Source organism: Amblyomma americanum, chromosome 3 (assembly GCF_052857255.1).
Source record: "Amblyomma americanum isolate KBUSLIRL-KWMA chromosome 3, ASM5285725v1, whole genome shotgun sequence".
In the NCBI taxonomy this organism is placed as follows: Eukaryota; Metazoa; Arthropoda; class Arachnida; order Ixodida; family Ixodidae; genus Amblyomma; species Amblyomma americanum.
In genome coordinates this window covers 2,147,007-2,165,701 of record NC_135499.1, presented here as the reverse complement: position 1 = coordinate 2,165,701, position 18,695 = coordinate 2,147,007, and the positions used below count along the sequence as shown (strand labels likewise).

Genomic DNA, 18,695 nt, shown 5'->3' with positions numbered 1-18,695 from the left:
CTGATACATTAGGATGCTGCTAGGATTGGCCTTATGCAAAATTCAGCAATTGGGCTATCCCACATGACACCTGATGTGAACAAGGTGGAGGACTGCCTAGTTTCTTCTCCTTTTTTTATGTGGACTTATGCATTTGGTTGCTGCTAAGATTGACCTTATGCAAAATTCAGCAATTGGGCTCTCCCACATGACACCTGATGTGAACAATGTGGAGGACTGCCTAGTTTCTTCTCCTTTGTTTATGTGGACTGATACATTAGGATGCTGCTAGGATTGGCCTTATGCAAAATTCAGCAATTGGGCTCTCCCACATGACACCTGATGTGAACAGTGTGGAGGACTGCCTGGTTTCTTCCCATTTGTTTATGTGGACTGATACATTAGGATGCTGCTAAGATTGGCCTTATGCATAATTCAGCAATTGGGCTCTCCCACATGACACCTGATGTGAACAGTGTGGAGGACTGCCTAGTTTCTTCTCCTTTGTTTATGTGGACTGATACATTAGGATGCTGCTAGGATTGGCCTTATGCAAAATTCAGCAATTGGACTCTCCCACATGACACCTGATGTGAACAGTGTGGAGGACTTCCTGGTTTCTTCTCCTTTGTTTATGTGGACTGATACTTTAGGATGCTGCTTGGACTGGCCTTATGCAAAATTCAGCAATTCAGCAGTGACGCTGGCCTGTGAAGTTTCGAAGTGAAGTTTCACCATTTCCTCATGCACAAGGTTTCTCACAGGCACCCGAAGCTCCTCGGCCTGCAGCGACCGAGGTGTGTACTTTGAGATGGTTGTTACAGTAGCCTGACAGCTGTAGTGTGTGCCCTGTTTTTGCAGAGATCTTTTGATAGCCATTGCCTTCTTGGTAAATTTGGGCACGGTTCTTGACAGGTCACGGACCAGTCCGGCAAGCAACTGCTTCTTTGCGTCATGTATTAAATGGCTTACTTTCTTGGCCTTGGGCATAGCAGGGCCAGCCAGATTGAGCAGTTGTGTCATGTCCTCGATAAACATTGCGACGCTCTCGTTCGGCTGTTGTGACCTTGAGTGCAGGGCAATTTCAGCCTTCTCCTTTCTTTCGCTGGTACGAAATGTCGCTAGCAGCTGTCGGTGAATAAGCTCCCAGTTGGTGAAGGAAGCTTTGTGGTTCTGAAGCCACGACTTGGCCGAGTTCTGCAGCGCGAAGTAGACGTTGCGCAGTCTGCGCTCGCCGTCCCGCTCATTGAAGCCCGCCACTCATGCATTCCTTTTTTGTCTGTAGGTACTTTTCCAACCTCTTTGTATGCCCTGTGGCATCATATAACACACAGTTTGTGCAGTGTTCGACAGCAATGCACAGCAACTGTTGAACAAAAGAATTCTCACATGCAAGAGCAGTGTTCCTTACATTGGTGTGCTTGGTACATTGCTGCTGAACTGCGTGCTGAGCTCATCGAGGGCACCCTTTTTATGCGATTGATGCTCTGGTAGTTCCTCCACCTGTACATTTTCGTGAGATAGATACTGCACCATAAATGATGATCCTGCTTCCAGAGGTCTGGCTGCTCTAGAGATGTGGTGTTTTTGTTGCCAAAGCAGAGTGCACAGGCTTAGGCCAAAGAGTGCCAGACACAAGGTCTCATGTGATGCCATCCGTGTGGGCCATGTTATGCTCGGTCTCAACTGCATAATTTGTTGTTAGAGATCTCTCTTCGTGGGGTGTTTGTTGGGATGGGCAGGATTTGCATTGCTGCGCATCGTGATGCAGGCGGCTGCTGGACCTGATGCACGAGGTGATCGACCGGCATGGGGTGATAATGCTCAACAGTGCTGGCAACCATGGGCCAGCACTGTCGACGGTCAACGCGCCTAGCACCATGCCCACCTCTTCTGTGATCCGTGAGTGCTCGTGAGAAACCGTGTTCCTGCACTTCTTGCACTAAGGCAGGGCACACCCTTTGGTGTGGAGGAGAAGGTACTTATATATAAGCAGTGCGATTGTTGCTGCGAGGTGACAGTTGGTGCTGACACAAAAAGAGAAGCGAACAAAAATGAAATGAAATCGTGCTGTTGGTGCGCCCTGCCGATTGGCTACTCTGTTGCGCATTCTAGGCGAGGAGGGACAGCTTGCCTGAAACAGCTGTGGGTAATTTTTCAAACTGCGCCAGGACAATTTTACCCACTGCCATACTGCTGGCTACACCTTAAAAAAATGTGCAGTTGCGACAAGTAGCGTACAAAGATGAATGATCATGGTGCATTTGTTGTGAAAACAAGTGTAAGCTCGTTAACATGAACTTCAGGGCAGTTGGGACTATGGACTGTTTGAATGTCAGCCGAGGAACGGGCTCCAATTGCCGCCTGTCTGACCGTCGGTTGGCAAGTGAGGCTAAACGAGGAACCACTGCTACATAACAGTAAAATCTTGTTAATTCGAACTTGAAGATGATCGCAAAATTGTTTGAATTAAGCCAAGTTCGAATTTTTGAATGGGCGCTAGAATGAGCGACCGGTCATTGCGCCCCACCGCGCAGCGAAATCCGAAGCAGTCACATCTAAAGTTATCGCAAGCTAGGTGCTACTACACGTTTTTGGCTGGCGATTCTGAGAGTTAAATGCATGCAGTCCTAATGGCAAATGAAATAAATTGATCGGTCAGTTAGGGGCCAGAAACAAGTACTGGAATGCATTTGCGTGAGCAGCTAGCTTTAGTGCTATAATATAGGACGCTATTCATGCTCCAAAACATGTTTCTTTTATGGGGAAGGGTTGTCAAGATTAAAGGTAATCAGTGATGTCAATTTGCTTGCGTTTTTTCTGCCGAGACTCCATCAGCATCATTTGCAGCTTGCCCAAGAGCTCCAGTGCAACGTCAGAGTTCTCTTTGGCCGAGAAGTAGTGTGCTGCAACATCGAGCACCGACGTTACTTTACATGCACTACGCGCTCTTGGCGGTGGCACAGGCTCGTCGCGGCAGTCGGACTCATCACTGTCGCCTATGCTCACCGCCCGTGAGCCCTGTGGCGTCTGCTGACAGCATGTTGCCTCAATTATATCGGCGTCACTTGAGGGCTTCACACTGCTCTCCACGTAGCTCGCGGCATCAACAAAAAGCATGACGCCGGTGCCCGAACCACCATACTGCGTTGTGTACACCAAGTGATCGCGACCCAGCGGCCGCTGCAGACTGAAAACCTGAAACGGCTTGCGCCGAAGCATCAGCGACACGGGCGAGTGCTTCGCAGCGAAAACCTGCTTCGGCATGCACCGGAGCGCGGGCTCCGCCGGCTCGGCCAGCGGTGCGCTCGGCTTTTTTTCTTATCCATTTTGTTTTACACCTCTAGTATATTTGCAGTGCATTGTATTCGCTATGGGTCAACTTCTATCTACGCGAAGCAGTGTCAGCCAGGGGCTCCTAGTTCGAATTAACCGAAGTGGATGCCGACTTGTTTGAATTATCGGGAGTTTTCCCTCATTGAAATACACAGGGCTGTGCCACAACCTGGGTGTCAGTTCGAATTAACCGTAAGTTCAACTTAACCGAGTTCGAATTAATGAGCGTTTACTGTATTGTGCATGACCACCAAAGAATGCTGCTTCTCTGTCTCCACTCATGCTGAGCTGCACAAGCAGGCTGATGCTTGTGTAACCTTTAAGTGTATGCTGTTCATTGCTTGAGCCAAGTGATTTTGTGCACCTTGAGGACTTGGGCAGCTCAGATGACAGGAAAGGCCCCTTTCTCTCCTGCAAAGCCAAGGTCATGGTTTCATGAGGAGAGAGCACCTTTGAGACTGTTCCCTTTTTGGAGGTTGCCTGCCTTATGAAGAGATGCCTTGAAAAGCCTTATGGCTTCCCAAAAGGCTTCCTGATGCAGAGCGTGTTGTTCCTCTCTCAAAGAGGGTATGGTACATTCTTTGATAAGGTACCTGCAGTATTCGAAAGAGAGGCATAACACCTGACGAGCTCTTAATGAGACTATGAAGCTTCTAGAGTCCCCATTATCTGAAAAGAACTGTATGTGGTCAGAACAACCAGAGGAGTGCTCTTTATTGCACACTTCATGCACGCAAGAAGAAAACACTAGGGTATAAGGACCGCAGACTGGGCGAGTTGGTGCTCCATGACAAGAATTAATTTTCAACAGTGCTAGACAACAGGACCAGACATTGGAAGGGACAAACACGACGCTGAACTTACAACTGATTTAATTCATTCTACACACACCGCGTTCCACTGTGTAAACAACACATGCACTCTCCGTGCCGTGCCTTTTTATTCTCACACGATCGTGGCACTGCCTCTTGGTGGCGCCACGTGAATGACTGAATGAAAACTAAACTAGCAAATGTAAACAACATTGTAACAGAGTGCAACAGCATCTTCTGTGTCCAATTTTGATAAAATAGCTGAGAAAGCATGTTCAAACCAACTCTTCCTCCCCCTTGCCTTTCGCCGCAGCTTCAATGGTAGTGTGCTAGTTCCTTTGGCGAGCACAGGTGGCGCTACAGGTTTGGATGCTGCTAAAGCTTGCCTTTTCGGTCCGCTATCACCGCAGACAATAGAGATTTTCGATTAATTCTGACTGAATCAGGCAAATACGCCACCTAAATGTAGTATAAAACAAAACTGACCACCAAATGCATATTCTCTGCGAAGTTTGAGCCCGAACAAACATGTGATTTGACTGAGAGAATTTTTTTTCGTTTTTCTCTGATTTACGCTACGGTCGGTATGCGTTAAGAGACGAGGAAGGCAATGTCATTAGCAATATGGATATGATAGTTGAAGGAGCTGAAGATTTCTGCACAAATGTATACAGTAGCTGATGTAATCAGAATGTTAATGAGAGAGACAGTTGCACACTGCAATGCGTCATCCCGCCAGTAACGAAAGAGGAAGTAAAGAAAGCCTTAGGAGCAATGCAGAGGGGGAAAAGCAGCTGGGGAGGATCAGGTAACAGCAGACCTGTTGAAGGACGGAGGGGAGATGGTGCTAGAAAAACTATCCATTCTGTATAAGCAATGCCTTATGACCTTGTAGCGCCCCTCGCGCTGCGCTCGGTTCGCAGGCCTTGGCATGCGGCGCCAGACAAGAAAGACGAAGTTGGGCAAGGCCGTCGCAGCGCGAGCAGCGCAAATAAACAGTTTGAACCTCAACGCTGTCGGGGCTGGTTCTGGTTTGCCTTAGCTCCGACAGATTTGGCGATCTGGGTTCGAACACGCAACCCCATCATCCTACATGGATTCCCTTGGCTGTTCCGCTCTTCCTACCGGCGGCGACCGTCCCCAGAATGCTCAGCCTCTCGGTGCTTTGGTGGCTACGTTCCAGGTAGTCAGCCTGCCTCCATTTTGGCCCAATAGCCCCCGTGCCTGGCTCCTGCAGGTTGAGGCACATTTCCAGCTGCGACGCATCACCAGCCAGCAGGAGACCAAGTTCCTCCACCTCGTGTCATCTTTGCCTCCTGACGTCGCTGAGGACTTAGTGGACGTCATCAGCTCGCCGGACTTGGCTCGACCCTTCGACACGTTGAAGGCGGCTATCAATGACCGCAAGTCAGCGCCCGAACGCAGCAAACTACAGCACCTCCTCAGCGCTACAGAGCTTGGTGACAGCCGCCCTTCGCAGATCCTCCGTCACATGCGCCAGCTTCTGGGAGACTCCGCTGCTCAGCACGACCCACTTCTGCGTAAGTTGTTCCTTCAGTGTCTTTCCCAACACAAGGTCCCTACCCTCGCAGCTGCGGGTGATGTTTTATTAGACAAGCTCGTTGAACTCACTGACCGTGTTGCAGACTACCCACAGCTCCCCAACGTCAGCTCTGCGACCAGTCCGCCTCCAACTACTGCCGCAGACTCCCAGCTTGCCAGCATCGAATGTCCACTTGAGGCCCTTGCCAGGCGTCTCGATGTCCTCGCGCCTTTGCCACGCCGTTCTCCGCCGGGGTTCAGGCCACGCCGCCGGTCCCCGGAATCCCAACCATCCGACGCGCGGCCAGCCACCGCGCCCTCGGCTGTCTGTTGGTACCACCGTATTTTCAGCAGCTCTGCCCGCAAGTGCACACACCCATGCTTCTGGTCGGGAAACGCTGCGACCGGCCACTGAAGGCGTCAAGTGGTGGTGGTGGACGGACATGCCACCTCTTTTACGTCTCGGACAAGATTACTGGTATTCATTTCCTGGTCGACACGGGAGCACAAGTCAGCGTCATAGCGGCTTCTTGGGCAGATTGGCGGCGTCGCAACAAACAGACCTTCCCGCTCCAAGTGATCAACAACTCCCCCATTCCCACGTACGGCCAACGGTCCCTGACTCTTGACGTCGGATTGCGCCGCACGTTTCGCTGGATCTTCATTATCGCTGACATCTCACAAGCTGTTCTCGGCGCGTACTTTTTCAGTTTCTTCAACCTAGCCGTCGACATGCAAGCTCATTGCCTCATAGATCTCAATGGCGTACTCTCCACCACTGCGCTGACGGGGCTTCGCGCTCTTGTTCCTGTTTCGCCGTATGCGAAAGTTCTGGCTGATTTTCCCAACCTCACAAAGCCGCATACTAGAGAGTCACCGGTGAAGCACTCGGTCACTCACCACATTGTCACTCGCCCTCGACGTTTGTCGGGAGAACGCCTCGCTATAGCTCGCCGTGAGTTCCAACACCTGCTGGAACTCGGCATAGTGCGCTCTTCCTCCAGCATCGCCACTTCACATGGTGCCAAAGAAAGATCCGGTTGACTGGAGACCATGTGGAGATTTATTTACTTATTTATTTATTTATTTATTTATTTATTTATTTATTTATTTATTTATTTAATTCAACATACTGCAGGCCCTTTTCGGGCCCTTGCAGGAGTGTTAACAAGGCATCAATGTGATCAAACACAAAAATACAGAGATCTTCTGTGATCTAAACACAAAAATAATAGAGAAAATTAAACAGAAAAGTCAATTTTTTCAATATAATTAACAAATAATTTCACGGACGTACACTTCACCACATCTTCAGGCAGTTTATTCCAATAGGATATAGCATCTGGAAACAGATGCATGGTGGGTGAACAGCGCAACAAAGGCGGTGTTGTTCACCCACCATTAATGCTTACCAACTCGCCCAAATTTCAGCTTTACTCTATGTGACCATGTGGAGATTACCACGCCCTCAATGCTCACACTTTACCGGACTGGTGTCCACTTCCTCACATACAGGACTTCACATCAAATCTGGCTGGGTGCACGATCTTCTCTAAAATTGACTTAGTGAAGGCTTATCATCAAATTCTTGTGGAGCCCGTCGACATTCCGAAGACGGCCATTACCACACCGTTCGGCCTTTTTGAGCTCGTGCGGATGCCTTTTGGCTTGCGCAACGCCGCACAGACTTTTCAGCGAGCTATCAATGAGGCTACGCGAAGCATCGACTTCGTGTTCGCTTACATCGATGATCTCCTCGTAGCAAGTTCATCCGGTACTGAGCGTGAAGCTCATCTGTGTGCCCTCTTCCACCGACTGGATGAATATGGGCTCATCATCAACCTGAACAAGTGCCTCTTTGGCGTAGCTACAACAGAGTTCCTCACCCACCTTGTCACTCCACACGGCATTCGGCCTCTCGACAGCAAAGTCAAAGCCATTCAAAATTTTCCCACCCCCACGTCACTCAAGAAGCTCAGAGAATTCTTGGGCCTCCTGAACCTTCACCGGCGCTTTCTACCTAAGTGCTCTTCTTTCCTGAAGCCTCCTACCGATCTTTTGGCTACGAAAAAAGATGCACTGGCATACTGTCACGCCGGCCTCTCCTTTTCGGCCGCTGCCGCGGCGGTCGAATTTCGATGGAGGCGAAATTCTAGAGGCCCGTGTACTGTACAATGTCAGTGCACGTTAAAGATCCCCAGGTGGTCGAAATTTCCGGAGCCCTTCACTACAGCGTCTCTCATAGCCTGAGTCGCTTTGGGACGTTATATCCCCATAAACCAATCCAAACCAACCTTTTCGGCCGCCTGATGCACGGTTTTCCCACGCTCACATAGACATTGTTGGACCACTCCCGTTATCACGTGGGGCCTCTTATCTGCTCACCTGTGTGGACTGTTTCACCCGCTGGCCCGAGGCATTGCCCATTGCTGATACTACAACCGAGACCGTTGCTTCGGCCTTTATGGCCGGCTGGGTCTCTCGTTTCGGCTGCCCGTCTGTCATCACCACCGGCCGCGGCCGCCAGTTTCGATCAGCCCTGTTTACTGCTCTTTCCAATATTGTGGGCGTTCGCCACATCCATACGACTGCCTACTATCCTTCGGCCAATGCCATGGTGGAACGTCTGCATCGACAACTGAAGGCTGCCCTTACCACTTATCAGCCAAAGGAACGCAGGTCTGACCACCTTCCCCTCGTCCTCTTGGGCATTCGCTCGGCACTGAAGGCTGACCTCGGCAGCTCTTCTGCTGAGCTAGTCTACGGTGTTCTCCTGCATCTCCCTGGGGAATTATTCTCTCCTTCCTCCCCTCTGTTAATCCATGACGCTTCCACGTACATCCGAGACCTACGCAACACATTTCGCCACATTGCTCCTGTCACCCCTGCAGCCCATCACCCTCAGTCCGTGTTCGTCAGCCAGGACTTGGCCTCCTGCACCCGTGTCTTCATCCGCCGTGACCACGTCTGTCTACCCCTCACGCCGGCCTACAATGGACCGTTCGCGTCCTCCATCGTGCACAGAAGACCTTTACGTTCGACGTCAACAGCCGTGAAGACGTCGTGGCTGCTGACCGCCTCAAACCTGCCTACATTACCACTCCTCTGCCCGTTGGCCCTACACTCGCTCTCGCTTCGACTGCGCCACCATTGTGCGCGGCTTCCTCCAAGCACATCCGCTGGGCGAATCCTGTGGCTTCGATCTCCGGGGGGGAAGCCCTGTAGCGCCCCTCGCGCCGCGCTCGGCTCGCAGGCCATGGCACGCAGCACTGGACAAGGAAGAAGAGGAAGTTGGGCTAGGCCGCCGCAGTGCGAGCAGCTCAAATAAACAGTTCGAACCTCAATGCTGTCTGAGCTGGTTCTTCCTTGCTTTAGCTCCGACAACCTCTACCGTACCAGAATCTTGGAAGAATGCAAACATTATCTTAATTCATAAGAAAGGAGACGCCAAGGACTTCTAAAAATTACACATCTATCATCTTACTGTCCATTGCCTACAAGGTATTTGCTAAAGTAATCGCTAATAAAGTCAGGGCTACCTTAGACTTTAATCAACGAAATGATCAGGCAGGCTTTTGTAAAGGATATTCTACAATAGATCATATTCACACTATCAATCAGGTGATAGAGAAATGCGCAGAATATAATCAACCCCTATATATAGCCTTCATTGATTACGAGAAAGCATTCGACTCAGTCGAAACCTCAGCAGTCATACAGGCATTGCGGAATCAGGGTGTAGGTGAGCCTTGTCAAAATACTGGAAGATGTATATATATAGCAACTGCAAAGCTACCATAGTCCTCCATAAAGTCAGCAATACAATTCCAATAAGGAGCGGCATCAGGCAAGGAGATACGATCTCGCCAATGCTATTCACCGCCTGTTTACAGGAGGTATTCCGAGGCCTGAATTTGGAACAGTTGGGGATAAGAGTTAATGGAGAATGCCTAAATAATCTGCGATTCGCTGATGACATTGCCTTGCCAAGTCACTCAGGAGAACTGCAGAACATGATCAATGAGTTAGACAGGCAGAGCAGAACGATTAGTCTAAAAATTAACATGCAGAAAACCAAGGTAATGTTTCTTACCGCTAAGAATATGATTCCTTTAAGCCGTTACCAACTAGCCCAACTTAATGTTTTAACGAAGTTCAACAGTATATAGGTAGCACCAAGACAGCATGCAATACACGGACTGATGGTAAGCGTTCTCCGCTCACACGGCTGTGTGCTGCACAATCTACAGTAGCGGTATGTAGATGCGTAAGTCGTCATTCTTTTCCATTCCTAGTACGGCCTCGGGCTCTCCATTTACTGCACACCTTAACTTACGAGCAATGGGGTCTCACTACACATGCAGACGCAACTGCACAGCAACGGTTTCGGTGGCGGAACAGCTTGTGCAGCTTGTGCACCTACTTTCGCAGATTTTCCCAAGATCGAAACCTTTTTCCATATTGGCTTTCTAGTGCTGGCGGATGTGTTTGTTGCCTTAGCCCGTTCGGAAAGGGTGCGTGGCGAACGGGCGCGAGCAGTGGCAGTACGTCCTTGTGCACTTTGGTTCCGTGAAGCTCGCAAACGATCGCATCCCGCACCTTTAACTCTCTCGCAATTCTTGCAATCCACAACACACCCTGAATTTCCTCTTGCCTTTTGACATCTTCGTAGAAAGAACACATTCGGCAGCCATCTGCGATATTTTCATTACTGCATCGAGGCATACACGCCGGCGACTTACGAGGCCTGTAATGGCGCAGTGTTTCGAGCACACTTGTGCCGCCATCTGGTCTCAAACTGAAGAACTGCGCACTGTAAACGGTCTATACCATACTTTTTTTAACAAACTGCCTGCAAAGGTGTTGGGTTGTGATTTTATGAGGGCTCTGAAATCTGGACGGAAAGTGTGGATTGAAAGTTATAATGAAAGAAAATACTGAGTTGCTTTGTAATTTGTATTCTGTTATTGAAATATGAGTTCCGTTTATTGACTGTAGATTTCCTTGCCTTACTTTATTACCAATCTGTAGTTCTATGACTGAACTATATGCACTGTATAGGTTTTGTTTTATTATTATATTATTTATTTCTTCTTTTTGCATTGAATGACAGTTGTGCACTTTCAGTGTTTTGTATTGACCGCATATTCTTGTGACTGCCGTGGCCCGCCCACAAGTGCTTGCGCTTCGGTGGGTGCACGCTGTTTACTCCATATGTATATCTTGAAATAATGTTCCTGTATATATGTATGTATGTACTCGCCTATAGGGCAGAAACGTGGCGACTAACGAAAAGGGTTCAGCTGAAGTCAAGGACAACGCAGCTAGCCATGGAAAGAAAAATGATGTGTGTAACGTTAAGAGATCGGAAGCAGGCAGAGTGGGTGATGGAACAAATGCATGTTAATGACATCCTAGTTGAAATCAAGAGGAAGAGATGGGCTTGGGCAGGGCATGTAATGCAAAGGCAAGACAACCGCTGGTCGTTAAGGGTAACGGAGTGGATTCTAAGAGAAGGCAAGCGTAGGAAGGGGCGGCAGAAGTTAGGTGGGCGGATGAGATTAAGAACTTCGCAGGCATACGGTGGGCACATCTGGAAAAAGACAGGGTCAATTGGAGAGGCATGGGATAGGCCTTTGCCCTGCATTGTGCGTAGTTGGGCTATTTGCTGCTGCTGATGATGATGGTATCGTTATAAGTGAATTACACTGTATTACACCCACTGCAGGGCAAAGGCCTCTCCCATGTCTCCCCAATTAACCATGTCCTGTGCCAGCTGCGTCCACCCTATGCCTGCAAGTTTCTTAATCTCATCTGCCTACCTAACCTTCTGCCACCCCTTGCTACGCTTGCCTTCTCTTGGAATCCACTCCGTTACCCTTAAGGACGAGCGGTTATCTTGTCTTCGCATCACATGCCCTGCCCAAGCCCATTTCTTCCTCTTGATTTCGACTAGGATGTCGTTAGCCCACATCCTGAGGCACACAGCCTAAAAATCACAGTCTAGATGGCCTTGCAGCGAGTTTGATGAAGATAGCATCCCACTCTGCCTCCATATGAGTGTGGAAGCAGCGCTGTGGTGCACTGAGTGTGTGGCACCCCCCTTCCAGCGGTTGGAGCGTACGTCTCTCCGGACATGATGGTGGCCGAGTACTCTCTGCGGGAGAAGATGCCTGGCTTGGGCTACACCTGGACCTCCCGGGGACCCTCGTAAGTCGACTCATTCAAACATCCCTTGGCCAGTCTTTTTTTCAACTGTGCTTGCTGGCTGTTGTGTCTGATTGGAGTTTTGCTAAAATATTTTTCTCAATCAACGTCATATGAACCTGATGCTTTTTGAGCAAAATTAAGTGTGGAATATTTCAGCATTGCAATTTTCAAATTGTAATATTCTGTGTAATATGTCGTGTACGTATGTGAGTCGCGCCAAGAGTGGGCTCACATTCAGTTCGTGATCGGATTCCTCCTCGTCAGTCCGGTAGTGCGTGGGCCTATCAAATGAATTAAGTCCGTGATGTGAGATTGAACAATCCCGTAATTCCAAGGGAATTCATGACGCCGATTGGGCATGAGTTTGTAACAGTCATCAACGAGAGTTTCATGTGAACTCATAATACTAAATGCGCCTTTGGTCGAGATGATGATGTAGAGCAATTTCAATGTTTTGTGGTGTGCAATTTTTGTGGCTGCTGCACTCTGGAACATTACTAAAACGTGAGAAAAGTTGATTAGTCGCCGTGCTTGGTCATCTTGGATATCAGCTGTGGCTTGCTGTATTGTGGTTGCTCTAGATCTTTCTTTGCTGTTTTTAATTGGTTGCAGAACACATGGAGTTGCCTTAGATCTTAACTTCCCGTGAGTGGCAGCTACAGGCCTCTAGGCCTCGGAGCCAGGCCTGGCTTCAGGCTAGCTACAGTTAAGAGCTCATCACATCATCATGTTTTAGAGTGAAAGCTCTATTATGCGAGGTACAAGTTCTGATTTTGTGTTGGTTCATTGCTCTGACCTTCAAAGCCTAGCAAGATCAAACTAGGGCTTAGTCATTCTGCCGTAGCCATGATATACAAAGTACAGCATGGAAGTATAACTAATTACCAACTAGTGTCACCACTGACCAGCGGTCATGTGACCTTTGAGTTTTGCCTTGAACTTTGACCTTTCATTTCGTGGTGTGTTTAAGTGGATGTCAGTGATGACGTGTGTTTCTGACGTCATAGTTGTCACTTGTAAAACCATGCAAACCAAATAAAGTAAAGCCAAGCAAAACCAAGCATAACAGAGCTTTCGCTTGTTTAACTAGGTTCAAGCCATGCTTAAATCCTGCTTAACTGTTTTTAACCCCTTTTTTGGCATTTTAGGTGCATAACCTGGGCCATTGGGCATAAAAATGTTTCAGCAATCCGATGTGTACCCACCGTGGTGGCTCAGTGGTTAAGGCACTCGTCTACTGATCCGGAGTACCCGGGTTCGAACCCGACCATAGCGGCCACGTTTCGATGGAGGCCAAACGCAAAAGGTTCCCTTGTGCTGTGCAATGTCAGTGCACGTGAAAGATCCCCAGCTGGTCGAAATTATTCCCAAGTCCTCCACTGCGGCACCTCTTTCTTTCTTCCTTCTTTCACTCAGTCTTTTGTCCCTTTCCTTATGGCGCGGTTCAGGTGTCCGTGGAGATATGTGAGACAGTTACTGTGTGAATTCCTTCACCCAAAAGCCAGTTTTCAAAAACCGGTTTTGAATTTTCTGTCCAATGTGTGAGCTTATAGGAGTCCTGAGTCAAGGTGAGCCTGGGTGAGTCATGAGTTGAAATGTGCGAGTGAGCCCGATTGAGTGAGCGCAGATGAGTCGTGAGTTGAAATGAGTGAGTAAGCCTAGAGCAGTCGCTAGTCTGAGTGAGACGTGAGTCGCTGTGGGTGGTTGATCGGAGGTGACTGTTGAGTCTGAGTGAGCCCAAGTTAGTTGTGAGCCTAAATGAGTGAGTTTGAGTGAGCCTCTGTGAATGTGAGTTGAGTGAACCCGTAAGTTATCCAAACTTTTGTGAGTGAGCCTGGGCGCGATTTTTCCAGGGTTTGGCCATAACTGAAGTGAGTATATTGTAGTGAGTGGCACTCTGCACAGGCGGCCTGTTTTCAAAACACGGGATGGCGCTGCTGCAACGTTTCCTACTGCTGTGGAGTGGCAGCATACGGTTTCTGGAAATTTTCCTGATGTACTAATTGTTGATATTGAAATAATCAGTACTGCTACCTTCCACGTGCAGTTATTCATTATGTTCACTCCTCTGGTGGTGGATATGCTGGTAAAGCAGTTCAAGCCCAAACATCACGCTACGCATGTTCAGCGGCATGTCCTCTTACATACTGGCTCTTGTGCTGGCTCCTCTTACATACTGCATTGAGAAAGCACAGGCTGTCCATAGACATAAGCGGGCAATGCATGGCTGACTCTGCGAAACCTGCGCTGTGTGTCCTTTAACAGGGTTGTCACAAAAAACAGTAAACATTCTTGACGAGGACCCCGTATTTACACGATTGTAAGTCAACCTATTTTTCAATATTTGAAAATCCGAAGGGGTGGTGGGGGGAGGGGGGTTGACTTACAATCGAAATGAAAACATGGCCTATAAGTAATGGCAAGACAAATGAGAGATCGGGCATGCTACAGCGTGGTTGCATTTTTGCTGCGCGGCTCCGTCGCATTGCTCTTGGTGCTGGCCTTGAGCAGCTACTATGTCAATGCGCAGAACTGGCATCCCCTCCCCCCGTGGGTGGCTATCGATAAGCAGCAAACTGGCACCCCACACTCCCCACACGTTGCTGCAGACTACGGCTACTGACAAGCGGTGGCGGCCAGATAACGCAATCGTGTTCTACGGGAAGCTCAAGCGTCCAACAAGTTTTGTTTTTACTTTCAAATGTGCACTTGGCGCTCAAGGAAGCGTTGATAGTTGATGGAAGGGCCGCTATTCCAATAGAGGCGGCATCCCCACTCGGAACGGCATCGGCGCCGGGGAGTGTCAGAACCCAAAGGAAGAGCCGACGTCATTAACGCGTAGTTTCTCTTTAGCTCTGGCGCGCATTTGACTACTGCCGGCTGGGTTTCGCAAGTTTTTAATGTAGTGCTTCGTCAGTCATCATTTGTACTCCAGGTCCGGCAAGTGACCAGCGCTCGTTCACGGCTGCATTAAAGAAGGCTGCCATTTTTTACGCCGAAGAAACGAACAGCCATGCGCCAGGCCACAAGTTCGACGTTCGCAACGGGTGATACAGGTGTGGCAGCTGCAGCAAGGAAAATTTTCAGCTCTTCCACGCGATGTCGTGATGTGGCTGTTTGCGAAGTGCGAGATTTTGCTGAATGACGACGTTAGAATGATGTGCTGTGGGACCGCAGCAGCGACCACGACGGCAGCGCTAGTGAGGACAATGGCGCAAGTGTGGACGAGTAGTCCAGTGACTAATACATTTTCGTTTTGGAATGTGGCCACGGGCACGGCCGCTCGCGGCAGCCGATAGTGGCTGGCAATAAATGCCAGCCGCTCGATAATGCTATTGCGTTCAACTACTCAAGGCCAAGCTTAAACAACCTCGAAGTTATTTTTTTTTTTTCGGAAATGTGATTTGGGGGTTTACTTACATTCGAGTCGACTTACAATCATGCAAATATGGTAGTTCGTCAGCGTGCTTAATGGTCCAGCAGACGTTAGTGTTCTACCACTTTGCCCTTCAGTGACACACAGAGAATACTTTCTGCTCTTTGTATGTATTAAAATTTTGCTGATATTAAAGCGTGGCTGATCAGGCTAGTTTGCAGTTGATGACAGCTAGAATTGCAACACAGTGCAACTCTAAGACAGGGACGAAGCAAAGTCAGGGCATGACAGCACTGTTTCGCAATAAAAAACTAGTTGAGGTCAGCACTTTAAGGCAGGCTTCCGAAGTGTACTGCAGTGCAGTCCGAGCGCTGTTCAGGAAAACTCCAGAAGCACCACCCTCCACACTCTCTACCATTGAAGCGATGTTGCCCTCAGTGGGGCTTGTGAGATCCAGGCTACTCTTCTGAGGTGATTCATGACCCGGTTGCCAGCTAGGCCACTTGACGTCATCACAGCACAGGCTAAATGGAGCATACTAAAAGCCGTGGCCACATTGAATTCATAGAAGCTGTGGGCAGCATATAAGATTGGGCAACTTGATCAGACATGCTATAATGAAGAATGGTGCTGCATCAAGTAATGAGGACAGCACACACGCATAAGCTCCAATGGCATTTGTGCTCTCCTGCTGTCCTCATTACTTGATGCTCTGTCATTCTTCCCTTTAGCAGTCAGCAGCTCATCCACCCCCTGTTTCTATGAAGGCTCAGCTTAGAGTAAAAGTATAGGGCATACTCAACACATGGGTGCCAGCTGCTCACCCAAGATAGAGAGAGAGACAAAACGTTTATGCACTGCTGCTAGGGTCTTGGGAGTCTTCTTGGGTGGAGTACCTAGTCTGGGACTCCTGCGGAGGCTTGGGCCCGTTCTACCAGTGAAAGCTCATCTCCAAGTTGCCAGCTGGACAACACTACCTCCCACTGCTCCGGCGTGGCATTGTGTATGACTGGTAACAAGGTGACGACTGGGGCTGGTTTTTATTCCAAAGCTGTAGTACAAACGCGCTGAGTTTTACAATCGCAGCATGAGATATGACTGGGCGAGGCGCAACTCACAACTGAATTTTATTATGCAAAATGGGACATACAAAGAAAGCGGAATCCATCAAGGAGCATGCGTAAGATTCTTGTCCTGTGTAAACGGCATGAGCTGTGTTTGAAGAAAAGCCATCTTCCTGGCAGACAGCACTATTGAAGGCGTGCTGACACAACCTGTGCTACAATTAGCTATGAGGAAAGCCTCAATGATTTCTCTGCTGACTCTGTGTGGCCAGCACACGTGTTTTTCCAGACGTGGTTTTCAGTTTTTTGCAAGGCTCGCAAACTTTGCAGTGATCTCCAAGGGTGCCTGGCCGCTGGTGCTGCCCAGGTTTTTCGGGTGCTCCTGCAATTTGGCTAATACAGCTGGCACCACACGAGAGAGGAATGCTGTAGACAGCACCCGTTTGGCAGCGCACAAACGGTTCTCTATGTTGTTGGGCACACGAACTGCGGCTGCCTTGCTTCTCGATCCTGTTGACCTTCCGGCGCTACTACTTCAGTTTTTAAATTTTATTTTTTGATGCAGATAAGACCAGGTTTATGTTGTGCCTGCTAGCAGTCTTTTTGATGCGGTGCGAGATCTTGTGCACTTATGGCATGATGATTGGCCTTACTCTTTATCTGTTCACTCTCTTCGGCCGGTGGGCACTTCCTTTTGAACCCATTCAATCAATCCACTGCTACCAATCTTATAACTTGTGCTTTTGAAAAATGGCTTCCCTGCATACGTTATAAGATGAGGAAATTTATGTAGTGGGGTTTATCTTATTATACCTCCTGTAAACAGGCGGTGAATAGCATTGGCGGGATCATGTCTCCTTGCTTGACGCCCTTCCTCATTATAATTTTATTGCTGACTTTATGGTGGATTATAGTAGCTGTGCAGTTGCTATATATATCTTCCAGTATTTTGACATAAGGCTCTTCTACACCCTGATTATGCAATGCCTATATGACTGCTGAGGTTTCCACTGAGTCGAATGCTTTCTCGTAATCAATGAAGGCTGTACCTAGGGGTTGGTTATATTCTGTGCATTTCTCTGCCACCTGATTGATAGTGTGAATATGATCTATTGTAGAATATCCTTTACGAAAGCCTGCCTGATCATTTGGTTGATTAAAATCTAAGGTCGCCCTGACTCTATTAGCGATTACCTTAGTAAATACCTTGTAGGTAATGGACAGTAAGCTGATAGATGTGTAATTTTTCAAGTCTCTGGCATCTCCTTTCTAATGAATTAAGATAATGTTTGCGTTCTTCCAAGCTTCTGGTACGGTAGAGGTCACAAGGCATTGTGTACACAGGGTGTCTAGTTTTCCTAGCAGAATCTTCCCTCCGTCTTTCAACAAATCTGCTGTTACCTGATCCTCACCAGGTGCTTTTCCCTTTTCCCCTAATGCTTTTTTACTTCCTCTTTTGTTACTGCCGGGATGACACATTGCTATGTCCTACTGCCCCTCTCATTAATGTTCTGATTACATTGGCTACTGTAGAGATGTGTGTAGAACTCTTTGGCTATTTCAGCTATCTTAGCCATAGTGCTAATGCCATTTTTCCTGCTTGTCTCTTAGCTCACACACCTGGTTTTTATGGATGCTTAGTTTCCCCTTCACCGCATTTAGGCTACCTCTAGTCTTAGGCTACCTCTAGTCTTTAGAGCATACTCGATTCTCTCCATATTAAACTTCTTTATGTCGGCTACCTTGCGCATATTTATTAACTTTGATAGCTCTGCTAGTTCTATCCTGTCTGTAGAGTTGGACGCCTTCATGCTTTGGCGCTTCTTAATCAGATCGTTTATCTCCTGAGATAGCTTGTCGGTATCCTGTCGAATCATCCTTCTACTTCGCACTCTGTAATGATAGCTGGCAAAATATCGTTCATTGTATGGACATTAAAGGGAAGCTGAAATGGTTTTCAAATTGCATGACGCTGTGGTTGGGAAGAAGGGACTTCGAAAATCGTGTGTGTAAATTTTTTCTTGATTCTGTTTCGCAAAATGAGCCCCAATCGCTTGTTAAAAACGCGCCACCGACACGCCCTCTTCGCTTCCGGAAGCACCGAAAGGGGGGACGGGACTGGCGGAAGTGACGCTATACACGGGTAGTCTGCCGGCCGTCCTGCTTTGCTTGCTGCTTTTCGGCCCGCGCTTTGGTGAATGACGGATCCAATTTGCAAAACGCAGTTCTCAAGCCACCTGAAGCAACGCGCTACGCAGCAACACAGTCGGTGCTGGCCGGAGATCCCCGTAGATGACGTCATGACGATCCCGGGCGTTTGCGGCGTTCGCTCGGTGCCCTGAGACGCTGGTGCCCATTTTCTTCCAAAGAAACAGC

The 18,695-nt window shown here is 48.6% G+C and overlaps 1 protein-coding gene across 2 annotated transcripts in view; it reads left to right on the top strand.

Annotated features, from left to right (window-relative positions):
* The window catches only part of TppII (Tripeptidyl-peptidase II), a 148,477-nt gene that overhangs the window by 49,512 nt on the left and 80,270 nt on the right, over positions 1–18,695 (top strand). For both annotated transcript variants that reach the window (XM_077657037.1, XM_077657036.1), the window contains exons 9-10: positions 1,751–1,881; positions 11,780–11,879. In XM_077657037.1, coding sequence (XP_077513163.1) covers positions 1,751–1,881; positions 11,780–11,879 — 231 coding nt within the window. The remainder of the gene's footprint in view (positions 1–1,750; positions 1,882–11,779; positions 11,880–18,695) is intronic.